Below are 14528 nucleotides of genomic sequence, written 5' to 3' on the forward strand. Positions count from 1 at the left end.
TAAAACTGCTCTTGGTTTATACAACATACATTGTACAAATAATGATCAAAACACTAATGGATACAGATTATCATTAATCAAGTAATGTCTAAATGTAAATATGCTGTACTGACAAATGTAATACAATAGGTTAAATATACTTCATTATTTTACCAGTGCAACATAGTCAAGAATAAAAATCTAAAATACTAACCCTAAAAATCTACCAAAACTGAGTAACCTTAATGTTTTGTGTGTAACTACAGTGCACAAATAAAATAACACAATGAAAAAAACATTTCTCTCTTCCACTCTTTCTGAAAATACTTGGTGCAAATAATAATAATCATCAATAACAATCAGTGAAATATAAATTACCTAGAAAATATTTTCTATGGTGAACACTGAATATGTTACTATACAGTACAAAAACTTCCATATTACGGTAAATAGGTCTGCATGATTTAGCACAAGACTGTTAACCCCTTTATCTGAATTTAAATCATGTAATGTAATGTTAGACTATCCTGTGTAGTAGAGTATGTCTGTTGTGATGTTTCTCGCAACTACTTCCTCCATCTTTTGAATCCCATGATCATGCTGCATCCATAGCACAAAGTTGCCACGAAGGCAAATATCTGTGAGAAAAGAACACCTGAGTAAGGCTACAGTTTTGTTTTCATTTTACGGCAAGTTACAATGACGGGCATAGAGTAAAACAGAGACATTCCTTAAAAAGTTGAACCATACAACTTTTATTTTTAAAAAACACTCAAAATGCAATCAAAAGGAGAGGAAACCAATGGCACAAAAGCAAAAAATGGCAGAAGAACTACAACAGAAATTGCACAGCTATCAGTCCCTGTAATTATTATAGTGATGATTAATGACTGACAGCCTAACACTGTATTGTTGCAGAACATTTTCAGTATTACATAATTAACATAAGTACTGGATTGTAGTTACTCTAAAAATGCAACAATTTAACCATTGCACATTGAAAACCTGTTCACATGATTTTATTAATTTTATTTATAATACTTTATTCAATTTTATACATTTAGCAGATGCTTTTTTAATCTAAAGCTGATGATAATGTCTGTCTGCCATCTCTTGTAACCTTTATCTAACATTTAGTATCCATAATGGGAACAGAAACATTGGATGGTGACTAAATAAGCAATAGCCCTTAGCTAGCCCAGCATTTGTTGTTGTAACCTAGCACTGATGACAGCGAAGACCCAAACAGGTCTGGTCAGTAGCGCAGGAGGGACCTGAGGGAACAACACCTCCTCTGTCTGAGCTCGCCAACTCAGACGTTCTCACAGGAGTCCAGTTCTGACACTCAAACACTCAGGCCCCTGAAGGCTGAATAGCTCTTATTATCGTTTCTGACAGCTAATGCATCATCACTGCCAATATAATCAGGTCCTAGTCACAGTGGCCACAAACAAAACCCACGCCAAACATCACCGCCATTGTTGTGGCGAGGAAAGGCGTCTGGTTTTTCCACCTTGGAGTGCTGCACTCCACTTATCACTCCACACAATCAGAATTTAACAGTCCACAGTTCACAATGTCCTTTCAAATCACCATCTCATGTTCTTATTAGCAAAGTGCATGCATATGATTCTGACCGCTTCTCTGACCGCTCTCCGCCTTTGCTGTTTTTTTTAATAAACTCTTCTTCTCAACTTTCCTGGCTTTTTCCCGATATTTCTTCACCACACTTCAAATATTCTATTTTTACTTAAGTAAGAATGAACCCACATGTGCATGCAGTGGCTTAGCCTACTGTTTATAGTTTGGCCATGGCGGCTCTGAGGGTATGGATAAGGTGCATGCACATCTTGGTGGTGTACTTGGTGCAAGTCATAAAAAAGATATTTAAAAAGCAGTATACTTACAGTAGCTGCCACATTAATATTGTACTGCTGACTACTGAGGAAGGTGATGATGTTCCCCTTCGGTGTGTCTGTGCAGTTGCTGTTTAGACTTGCTGCTGATGTAGTTGCAGCTTCCAGCACAAAAGCCCCAAAGTAGAAAACTAGTGCAATGAAATGGTAGAACATGTCCTGCAATAAACACACAATGGACCTTTTCATAAGATTTTTCAGCAAGAGGCTCCTTGAGGCTGAGCACATTGATGATGGAGAATTTTCAACATATGCAGGTAAGACCGTCATGTAATGCTTCTAAGACTTAAAAAAAATGTACGAAAATTAAAACATCACTGTATCCTCAGAAACCTATGAAACTTGTTGAATTTCATAGTGTGTATATTTTTCGTCTGGTGTTTTGGAGCAACTGGTGCTGATGCAACTATCTTGCTGCCAAACCCACTTAAAGTAAGTCTTCTGGAGTATGCTTAGTTGGGTGAGAAAATTGTATGTTCATTTATCATGATCATAAAACAGACATTACTCAGCCACTATGGTGCCAGGGGCTGAAGAGAAAATACTTACAAACTGGCACATCTTTTAGACAGTGTGTCTGTTTCAAATTCTTTTTTGCCATGTGAGAGAAGCCTAAGGCTTGGTGATGTTTTTGTCTCCAATTTGCCCCCAAGTTGTCCATTTTAGACTACTGAAATCACTGACTACTGGCAATAAGTTCTGCTCTTTAAAATTACGGGAGTAATCCTAATGAATTCTAGTGATTAAAAGCTAAGCAACTTCATCTTGCTGCAGTCATTTTTCTGATGTAGAGAGCCACATACAATTTTATGATATTTGGTGCTTACTGTGCTTAGTAACTAAGGTGTAACATATGTGCTTAGTAACTAAGGTGTAACATATGTGTGACAAGTTCAGTGTATCAACAACACTCAATAACAGTTTATGTGATGTGTTAATCAATTAAATTCCCAACAATTTCACAACAGCTAGTTCTGGAGTAGGCCATTCAACTAGCCCGCTTGCTTACGACAAGACTCAGGCTGGGCAGTCGGCACCCGCTTCCTTATTTGGGTTTTGGGTGCCAGGTTTTAGCCTATGACAAAACGGTTGAAATTGAAACTAAGTGATCGTGTATGGGTAGGGTGTATTTCATACACAATCTGGCCATGCAAATTACGGGAGTTTTCCGGGAGACATAACAAACGGGAGGGTGCTGGGAGATGACCTTGAAACACTGGAGAAACCCGGGAAAACGGGAGTGTTGACAGGTATGCAATGAACCCTTACATCCACAGTGGCAGTGCAACCTAGGCCTACGTTATTCCACGATCCTTTGGGTGATCGACGACGACATATTGTACTGTAGGCTAAGACCAACACCTCATCAGTGCTCAATTGTAGTTATGCCAACAAAATGTTTTAACGCACCAGGAAATTCCAGTCCGTGTCGATTCGGTCAGCCAAACCTAGTAAGAAAAAAAGCAGGTAGGCGGTGGAGCAGCAGAACATGGTTACAGATACCAACATCACCCAGCCTTGCAGTAGAGGCACAGGTACATTCGATGACGCCACCAAGATCCATACCAGCCCTCCAAACACCTGAAAAAGAAAGTGTATGTTAGGCTACTTATTCTGCACTATGTGCGATATGGAAAGATTCAGTTTGGCATGACTGGATTGGTTCATCACGTTTAGCCTACCTCTTTATTTGTTCGGTACAAAACTAGCTACATTTACAGAACATAATTTTCTTTACTTTGACAAAATTGGTGTTTTCTAAACGTACTGTAGTTACCTGATAGTAGTTTTCTAAAAGGACAATAGCCTAACGGAATGTGTTACAATTGCTCCTCAGCCGAATGATTACCAGATTGTCGCCATGTGCCTTCACCTTTAAGGGCGTTTGACCCACACCTGTTTTCTCGTCTTACGGTAGGCAACTTGTTCACTATTTTTATACCTCGGAGTAGGGCTACGCTAAAACTACGACATCTACATACAGCCTATAATGACCTACACCCGGGCTTTTCCCCGTCATAATTAGAATATGTGACAAACGTTATAGTTTAGACAGCGCTGTTGAAAATATACCGTAGGCTACACACAGCACTTACAATTTCTAAGCATATCAATGCTCCGGAGTATGTCCTTAGTACATCAGGTCCCAAAGGTAACGAAATGGTCGGCGCTGGGAAAGAGGTAGCTGCGGGATTTGTTGGATCCGCCATCCCTCCAGTCCGTTCAGATAACCTCAACAAAGGACTGAAGGATAAAATCTGTCGGAATCATATGTCACAAACAGGTTGGACAGGTGTATAGCCACTCCTATCCACTCCTAGTCTTCGAGCTTACTCTGACTTCATGGACACCTTCTACGTCGATGCGTAAATGACACACCTACCGGTATTTGAAAACCAAAATAGACCTACTGTAGGCCTATGTCATAGTATATTAGTAATATATGAAATCACCCTTTTGTAAAAAACAAACAAACAAACAAAAAAACATTTGTTTCCTACTATGTGATTAATGTTTAGCTACGACCTTTATGGGAGGGCATTCAGTTAAGTAAATGCTATCTCAAAGAAAGAAATTCCAAGGAGATAACAGTGAACTGCACAGATTTACATTAGGGGTGGCTGCAAGTAGGCTAAATCCCTGTGCCAGTTGTTCCCAATTCCATTTCAGTAGATTGGTTTTGCCAAATTCTCTTGGGAAAGAGAAGACATAGCCCATTTAATCCAATGTCATGAGCTTCTGCCTTACAGTGAACTTGGAACTAAAGGAATTTCTGTCTAAAACCTCTAATAATTGTGTTCCCTGCAGGCAGAGTATGAGTTAATGATTACAACAAGTAAATAAGCAAACCTGGCTACTGTTTAAATAACCTACACTATGAAGTGTTCTTTTCCATGTGCACTTTTTAATCAATAATTCAAAAGCATAAAAGAGATGAGTTTTGCTCCACCATGTCCAGAAGTGTGAAAGTTGAGTTCACAGTTCATGTGAAGTGTGAAAGTTGTAGTGAAAATTCCAAACGCCAAAAAATTCCAAATTCCAATTCCATTCCTTACTAATCTTACTGCTAAGGGCCACTCACAATGGTCTCTGTTTACAGTAAATAATTGCAATGGTATTCATGTTTGTTGTAGTAATTATGAATCTTTTATTGCATGCATGGGCTATTACATTATTGGTTCCAGCAATGTGTGCTAGTCATGACAGCCAGGGCATAACAGTTTCACTTCATTGTTCACCGTGGTAGGGCTTATTGATTTTGTGGTTGTGGTAGGGTTTTCAGAAGCTGCAACACGGTGGTGTGGTTAAAACCAGACTCTTTCACTTAAGGAAATTTAGGTAGGCGTGACCAGGCTACATTACTGTTCAGAAATTAATCTTTATGTCACTATATCCATAATGATACTTGCTACTATTACACTCTGACCATAAGCGATTTATATGTTCTCATTCTGTGAAAGGTCACCCTTTGACCTGAACTGACAGCTATGCTACGTTTTTGAAGGTTCTAAACGGATCTTAGTGTTGGGGATGAAAGAGTATTGTGGCTTTATAGAATACTGAGGACTTTCTTTGGTAATGTAAAGTTGTTATTTTTTTGGATGGTCTTTTAATAAATCATATGCTCAACTACAAAAAAAGATCAACATCAGAGTGTTCTGTATATTTTAAAGTGTTTGCAAGTGTAATGACTATACTTATACAAACACAAGAGTACAACATTAAGAAACACAAATACTCCAGTGGCCTCATTCTTCACATTAGCCCTCTCCATGTAGTCACTGCTGAAGGGTGATGGGAGCCAGGCGCTCCTTGTTGAACTCGCACACGTAGAACATGCTGCCCTCGCACAGCACTGGGCTCCACCGGCCTGCACTGCTCAGCGCCACACAGCTGCTGTTGGCGGCCGCCCCCTGGGGCTCCCCCTCTGCCCAGGCGGTATAGTTCTGGACGGGACTCTGGTCTGTGTATACAGCTGTGCCCTGATCTGGTTGTTCGCTGGTCTGTAGTCCGATGAATACCCGAGTCAGACCAGCCCGGTTGACATAGCCTGCTAACGCCGAGTTAGTGTTTTCAGTCTTGGGCATGGCCAGGGTGCCGCCCCGTAGGTTGCAGTTGACCAGAGCCTCTTGGTACTTCCGTGCCTCCTTGACGATCAGGTACAGCTTTTCTTCTGTCTCCATAATGCCCAAGATCACTGTGTAGAACAGATCAAACAGCATGGCAGGAAACAGCAAGTGTATGAAGGATTTTTGCAGTTTTAGAAAAATAGTTGTGAGCTTAGGCTCATAAAATAAACCAGCTTTAATCTCATTAAGTATATCTGTTATAGCCTAATGCATGCATGATTCTGCAATTCCAATTAATTCGAGGTCTTTTGATTTCCTTTCGATATACTCAAAATATGAATTAAGTCATGTGAAGTCATAGTTGGTGTCGTGGCACACTCAGAACTTCAATATGCAGTTATTTATTAGACCAACGTTTGATGATGCCTGATGGCGCAAACGCTATTCTAATAAATAATTGCATATTGAAGTTCTGAGTGCCACCACACTTCTTCTAAATTCAAGTCTTATTTACCATCGTGAGCACCTCACAAGGTGTGCGTTTACCATCATCAAACAAATACGTAACAAGTCATGTCATGGAACATCTTGTTATCATCAAGCAAGGCCGTAGCCAATGTCAACATTGGGGGGACCACACGTGCGTGGCGGGTGACATTAGTTCCTGCCATTCTATTATTATGTACAAATTCATGAACACATGGGGTAATATGTTTTCTTTTAAACAATAATTTCAAATAATACTATTTTTCTATTTTTTGTGTGCCATTCTATCTTATGCCATTGCGGGTTGAACATATTACAACCATAACTATAATCATATGAACATACATCTGTGCATTGGTATAGAAAAATATGTCCAGATATTGTGGCCAAAGTAACAAATATTCAAAAACTTGGTTGCGAAACATCTGCATGTGCTTTCTGGCTATGCCTTTGTGTGGCTTTGTCTAGCTAAGAAGTGAAGAAGTGTCATAGCTTAGTCTAGGGTGCAGTAGTTTTGTAGTTTTGGCTTGAATATTGTTTACATGATCACATAAGATGATGACTCCCCCCCCATGGCATAAGACAATATATAACAATAGTTTGTAGGAGCTAGTAGTTAAGCACTACCCTAGTTCAACTTAAAAAGAGTACTGATCAAATGCTACAGGACATGAAGGGTGTCTGGGCGGAGAGAGAAGGCAGTGCAGGATTTCTTAGAAATAACCATGACAATCTGTTCATCTGCTTTTTTTCAGTATCCATGGAATCAGTATTTCATAATTCCATGGTATTCTTCAACTTTCACACACAGTGATGGCTCAAGAGAGGATTATTGTGCAAAGCATATGAGTGTTTTCACAACAATTATATGTAATCAGGTTTCTTCAGTTTCTTCACTGAGATCATGAGGGCATATCCCCCTCAAAGTGTATTATGATTACAGCCTTACCATCAAGGCCTACATCTTTACACTTCACCTACACTTTCAAAAGACATTATAACCAATAGTATAGCTTTATGACATAGGAGAGATCATAACTTACCATTCTTTAGAAACTTAATGGCATTTTTCAGCTTGTTGATGTTGACGTCCATCTGGCCAACAACTTTTCTGTATCTCCCACAGTCACAAGTTGTACCTATTTTATTGAATGTTGTTTATTACATATTTATTAATGCTAAACTTTTCATAGATGAGTTTAGATTTAGATTTTTCATCAATAAAACAACTGTAAAATTTAATCATGGCTCTATGTGAAGGGATATCCGTCAGGAGTACGCGTTTGCTTGGCACCATTTAGAATACTTTCAGTATTATAAAATTCCATCATACCTGGCTTTCCTTTTAGTCCAGAGGGTCCATCTGTACCGGGGTCTCCTTTACTACCTGTAGCAGATTAGAACATTGCTTTTAATCTGTATTCACTTTCAAATGTCCAAGAGTTCTTATGCCCCGAGTCTCACATTTTTGTAGATAATTGATGGCATTCACCCACAAGATGGCAGTAGCCTATTGTGCAGCAGTACTCAGGAATGCTGTAAGGTACACTAGTCACGTAGGGTGCATGGCTTTTCCCCTCTTTGATTGTTGTTGGTTTGTTTAATGGGAGATTATATACTGTGTAATAAACCATGACCCTTCATTTTGACAAACAACTGTAAGCAATTTCCTTTCATACATAGTTGCCGAGTGAGTTTTGTGAGTGAAATGTGACACAGAATCTGGCCTGACCCCTCATCGTACATGAGGCTCCAGGAAGTTCCGTTCTGTGGTGGCCACCTGGCCAAGAGCGAGCGCTCCATAAACACGTGTGGCGCACACTCATCAGAGGAGCCGATTGCGTTCCAAAACCTAATCAGCAGGCCCGTTCGTTGATGGGGCCGAGCCACGACTAGACAAGCGCTCTCAGTCGCGGGACGTAAACTCGAACTGACAGCGGCCTCTAAACATCTTCTTTGGAGTTGCCGGGGCGTCTCGTGAAAGCAAATGGGATGAAATGGAAGTTTATCTTTAAGAAAAAGAAGCGCAGGTCGTGCCAGGGGTATCACAGCACACAAACAGTAGACATTAAGGGGCCTCATCAGCAACACTGGCTGCCGTCCAGAGGAGTGTCTGTCGTCCAGAGGGTATCTTCACAGAGCTCCTTTATCTTAGGGGTCTGGAGCCCTGACACTAGCCTCAGTGGAGGTGACCGCTCTGTGTTTACTGAATGTGAAAAAGGCATAGATAGTCATTGGCACCAAGACAGAACAAGAACCCATCTCACTCTGCACAGTCTAGGCTTTGAGATAACTTTTGAGTGGCCTTATATGTGCTTTTCCACGACAAGGCCCCCCAAATACCACTAGGTTCTGGCCAAGGACCCCCTTGATGTGTTATTAAACCCATCGACAATACTACGGGGATTTCTGCTAGAGAGCTATCACTTTACTATTACTCCCAGTCATTATCATGGAAAATATGTTCAGAAATGCGACAAATTATTATAATGGCATTGTATAACAACCCTCATAGTAAAAGGTATATTTTACATTTTTCAAATGTATTTATGTGTTTCTTTTTTTTTTCCTTCCAACTTGCTGAGGCCCCCCTGGCACCCCCTCGCGGCCCCCCAGGGGGCCCCGGCCCCCACTTGGAAAACCACTGTGCTAGAAAATGCGCTACATAAATAAATGTTTATTTACTTTCCCACATACTAAATGTTGTATGAAACACATATGCTTACCTTTGTATCCGGCAGGTCCTGTCTTCCCTGTCTGTCCAGCGTCTCCTGTACTGCCGAGCTCTCCCGTTAACCCTGAATGGACACATGGAGCAAGACCTTGAGAATGTTTGCCGAAAATAAGCAAGTATGTGCCGCAGATGTGCTCGATTGTTTGTAATTATGCTGCACAAAAGCAAAAGACTCTGCTGCTTCATTGTATAAAGTCTCTCTACTGAAAGGCTCAAACGATTATACTGCTTTACAAAACCATAAATCTTAGTTATAGTAGATGTTTCTGTTTTTGCCTGTGATTTACTGAAAGAAGGCTATGTTGGTGGCAACAGCAGTTTTAAACCACTGGCTAATCGGGCTCAGAGTGTGCTGGAATGTGGTGGGGATTCCAGAAGCTTAAAATGAACCTCACATATGCCTAAAGTAAATGATTCATATCAAGTTAAGAATAAACATGCATCACTGACAAACAATTAGCATTGAAGTCTGAAGCAGATCTGGTTAGTAGAATATCGCCACACATGATGTCACGGTGTTAAAAATCTATTGACGTAGATTGAATGGAACAGTAATTGTCAGTAATTTTCGCACAGCACTTTCCTGACTGTTTTTCCACAGAGGCTCTAATTGCTCTTCTAAAATGCGCCCCAGTACAGCTCCACAGGTATTTCCTCTCCTCTATGCGCCTTGCTGAGTAAATACATGGAGGATGGCGTTAATAAATTAAATCTGTGGAATGGAGACTTACTTGGAAGTCTTCCGAAGAAAGTGTGGCCTTGGAATTTTTTTGTCAATGTTGGACATTTATTTTAGTTTCTCTTGTGTCTGGTTTCAGTGGAGGGATGTGATATTGCTGAGAGTGAGGTTGGACTTCACTGGAGAATCACATTTCCTAATTTTTTTTAGGTGATTCATGGGAACACTCATGCCATAATGCCAGTTAAAGTGAAATGAGAAGGAACACTTTTGGATATTGTTGGCTTTTCCACATAAAGCACACATTTCTCTTCCAGATAGTCTAGTCTCTGTGAAACTGTGAAAAGATACCTGGTCTTTCAAAATAATGGAAACTCTTCTAGCGTTCGTTATGGGAGGCACACAGATCAGTGTGTTCCCTTTTACAGTGCCCCATGTTGTGGCACTACACAATTTAAAGCTAATTGCTGTCTGGCTACCCTCACTTTCTGCTTAGTCAACGGCGGGGGGTGACATTTCTGTAGACTCACTCACTCTGAGAGCCTTAGTTTGCCTCAGTCAAGCTCTACTGACAGATGAAAACCTCCGAAACATATACAACACATTCAAAAGTTCAGTGTCACTGCTATTTTCCCGGAACAGATTTACCTCTGCTAAAGGGTTGATGGCATGATGTTGCTGCAGGCCTATAAATAAGCTGGAGCTCAACCCTTTACAAACAGTATATGGCATACGGCATAACAGAATAACAGACACATCACTACTCTTTGTTGTGTTTGGAATTCACTGAGATTTGCCCTTCCTGGCAGAATTGTTCATTTCCTCTGGACAAGTAAGATGGATGTTTGGGAATCAGAAGGGGACGGGGGGAGGTGGGTTGTTGGGATCTTATTGTTCCGTGTGGCTTGTGTGTAGCAGAGCGATAAAATAAACAGCTTGCCTGGAAGGGGACGAGCAAAGCACGAAAGTCGGAGAACCCGCACCACCTCCTCTCTCCCCCAGCATATGGCGACACCACGGCCCGTTACCGCAATTAACACGTCTGCCTGCCTCTCTGACGAGGCTTCCCTCTGGGGAAGAGGTGGTCTGGCGTCCAACCACCGACATTCAACTCCTTCTACACCCAATTAGGGCGAGGAGACGTCACCCTGCAAGGTCAAACACTGCGGGCGCTCCGAGAAAACCCGCCCCACAGAGTTGTGGCTTCTCACGGTGACTTTCCATTTTGCAAATTGCTCAGAATGGACATTTGATAGATTGACTCATTTTTCAAATATGTGACATAAACTAGAAAACACTTTTTTGCTCAAATGTGAAGATTTCTGTTGAAAAATTGCATGCTTGTTCATTACATAATTGTAGTATTCACATTATCCCAAACCTGAATCTTGACAAATTTACTTTAGTCCATTTGTACACCAAAAGAGAAATGACTGTAGATTACTGAAATTACTAAAATGACTGCAGATTACTGAAACTTTTGTATAATCATAACATTTCCTCACAATATTCTCACATGTAATGGGCTATACTATAAAACTATGGGGGGAATGCTGTATGAATATAGTTGAGAGTCTTGTTTTGGAGAAAACAATGTATGCATACATTACAGTAAACTATTTACTAAATTGAGCCTATAACACAGAGAATATATACTGTATATATATTTAGCAATCTTTTAACCATATAAGGTAAGGGCAAGAGTTCTGTAAAGATGAAAGCATTCTGCTTTCCCCTTAAAACATCTATTTTAGGATCAAAGGAAAAGGACATGAAAAAAATGTAATTGTGTGACCAATTTCCTTTCTAAAAAAAAAGAAAATGGTCAAAAAATAACCGTATTTACCACCGGAACATAGAAGCCCAGCCCCCCTCTAGACCGTCATAGCCACATCAGTGTAACGTCATTGGCAGTCGCTAGGAGTCTGAATCTAGAGCACTGATGTCATGAAAACCACTCTGTGTATGTCCACAGTTAATTCGGGAGTCCTGCAGCCCACTACGCTGTTTACTAGGCTTTCAAATTAAAAGATTTGCATGCAGCACACGGGTTATTTCTGTCCCCTCGTAAATACCCTGGGCCCCAACCAACTTTCCCTTTAATCTCCAAGCATTTAACAGCAAACTTTGTGACATGCATGGGGACAAACCTGAGGGAAGGGTGGGTGTGTGGGTGTGTGTGTGTGTGTGCGCGTGTGTTCACGCGGGTGTGTGTGTGTGTGTGCATGCGGTTGTGTGGAGTGTACTGGGACCTCGATGTCCGGGTGGTCCTGTCTTTCCTTGCTTTCCCTGTTCGCCCTCCTGGCCAATCTCGCCATCATCGCCTGCCAAAGAAGCAAAAGTGAAAGTTAAAGGACAGTGGCATCCACGACGAACACAGAGACAGACACTCAGATCCTAATTCAGTAGATAGAGTGAGTAGTAGAGGCCTAACAGACTCAAGGACACAGACACACACCAAACAGATATTCAAAAAGGCATCTGCCCCCTCGGAGTCTTAGTGCATGGACGGCCATGTTTGAGATGGGTCTTAACCTAATAAGCATGTCTATGGGAGCCCAGCTGTTTAAATACCGACATTCAGTAGGCCGACGTGCTCAATTCGCTGGCACAAACAGAGCGAGAGAAACCGTTCCTCAAAGGCAACAACTTTTTTTTTTTTTTTTTTCCTTTTTTACAGTTTTCCCTGTAGAGGCAGAACATGTGTTCAGCAAGTGCTTTAGGTAACGTTTTTTTTCCCTTCTTCCTCTTCTTCTTCTTCTGTGCAGTATGCACTGGTCCAAAAGTGAACTCAGAAGAGGCCGTGTCTACAGCAGTGGGTGTTGTTTTATATGATGGAATAAAGCGCTGACTGCATGACTGCACAGGCTTTCACACGACTGATTTAGCTGAGGTTGCTTGTCCTGCTAACCAGACTTTCACATTCACACAAAGCAGCACGTAAACACAGATACAGATGTGACCTGGCATTGCATCTCCTATAATATGCCTCTCTCTCCCACACACACACACACACACACACACACTCAGACACACACACATACACACACACACACACACACACAGACACACACACACACACACACACACATACACTGACACACTCAAAAACACATTCACACACACACACACAGACACACACACACACACACACACACATACACTGACACACTCAAAAACACATTCACACACACACACACACACACACACACACACACACACACACACACACACACACACACAGAGAGTTTAATAGCAGCATGGTCTCTTATGAGAGCAGCTGGAAAAGGAATACACTGCAGATCTTGTGGAGATTATATGCTGCTGTCAAAATCAAAGTGAGTTTTGACTCCCATGAGAAATAAGGGAACATGGCAAACATCTGAAATCCGGACAAAATTATGGTAGATCAAATTAATTTGTATTTTCAGCAAACCTATTACACTAGGCTATGGTACGTATATAACCTCTTAAAGCCTCATATTTGAACAGTTACAACTTTTGCATATAATGCATAAAGGCTCATTAATTTCCTCCGAAAATACCTCTAAATTATAATAGCTTTTCCAGTCTAAGTTCTGTCAGGCCCAAACATATGATTTTGAAACGTTGAAGCATTGACGTTTTCCCACAGTGTTGTTGAGCAGCTTTCATCAATATCACTGTCAAAACTGCGGCGTAAGTACTTAGTACTGGCATGAACAGCAATTCCAAATTTGCAACAGACAATTATTTTTCCATCTGTGCAACTCTCAATGTGTGCGTATTACAACATGGGACCATTAAAACACTGGTGGATGTCAAAGAACTCCCTCACCCGTACTAAAACCTCATATCACAACACCAACATGGCTACACATGGTTGTCACAAGAGGTAAAAAAAGCAACAACTCAGAAATACCTTTTGATCCTGGTAGAATGGTATTTGAACAGACCTCAGTTGGAGAAATCTCTGAGACCATAGTGCCGAGAAGAAGAAGCAGTAGGAGCGGGCTGCCGAGAAGTTGGAGAGCCATGTCTAATTGGGAAATTAGACAGTGTTCCCCACCAAGGGACAAAAGAAGGGCTCCTCTCCCATCCGTTTACCAGAACTTATCACTCTTCTGTCAAACAACACTGTCCAGAACTGCTACTCCCATCTCAGAGACCGTGTGTAAGGGAGAATCTAGTGACTCTGATGCTCTCTAACGAGTTTTGAGATTGCCACTAGGTCAGGGTTTGACTGTTTTAATTAAAATGTGTAAGAATGTAACATTCATTAATCTTGATTGGATGTTGATTGGGCACAGATGTAGAGGCTCTATTGTTTCCAAAAGTTCCCAGAGTACATGACTAAATTGTGAAGTTTGTTTGTGGTTGCTTATTCATTGTTGAGTTCTTCATTGTTGAGACAATGTTATGCTTTTGTTAGAGTCTGCTCTTATTGTGTGGAATGTGTCATGGTTGAGGGTTGTAGGAGAAGAGATGAAATCACCTTTATGTCACCGAGTTGTTTTCTGCCGATAAATCAAGGTGGAACACCTTTGCACAATTACTTTTCAGTACATTGGAACTTATATACTCATCTCAGTTGTCCATAGGACAGTGAAACTCTCTTTTTTATTAAGGGTAACAGCATAATATCTTACTGCATCATTATATCCATAATCTGCTGTTTGAAAATA

General features: G+C 40.9%; 2 protein-coding genes across 2 annotated transcripts; both read right to left on the bottom strand.

Annotated features, from left to right (window-relative positions):
- On the bottom strand, nucleotides 1–4218 carry mal2 (mal, T cell differentiation protein 2). Its single transcript, XM_048244754.1, has 4 exons — nucleotides 3992–4218; nucleotides 3306–3476; nucleotides 1887–2054; nucleotides 1–617 (listed from the first exon to the last, which is right to left on the bottom strand). Exons 1-4 carry the CDS (start codon nucleotides 4103–4105, stop codon nucleotides 546–548), a joined length of 525 nt encoding a protein of 174 aa, XP_048100711.1. The 5' UTR covers nucleotides 4106–4218; the 3' UTR covers nucleotides 1–545.
- Nucleotides 4219–5034: 816 nt separating this feature from the next.
- On the bottom strand, nucleotides 5035–13906 carry colec10 (collectin sub-family member 10 (C-type lectin)). The gene is made up of 6 exons (XM_048244753.1): nucleotides 13766–13906; nucleotides 12117–12188; nucleotides 9178–9249; nucleotides 7785–7838; nucleotides 7495–7590; nucleotides 5035–6093 (listed from the first exon to the last, which is right to left on the bottom strand). Exons 1-6 carry the CDS (start codon nucleotides 13878–13880, stop codon nucleotides 5675–5677), a joined length of 828 nt encoding a protein of 275 aa, XP_048100710.1. The 5' UTR covers nucleotides 13881–13906; the 3' UTR covers nucleotides 5035–5674.
- Nucleotides 13907–14528: the final 622 nt, after the last annotated feature.

This window comes from Alosa alosa, chromosome 6 (assembly GCF_017589495.1).
Source record: "Alosa alosa isolate M-15738 ecotype Scorff River chromosome 6, AALO_Geno_1.1, whole genome shotgun sequence".
NCBI lineage: Eukaryota > Metazoa > Chordata > Actinopteri > Clupeiformes > Clupeidae > Alosa > Alosa alosa.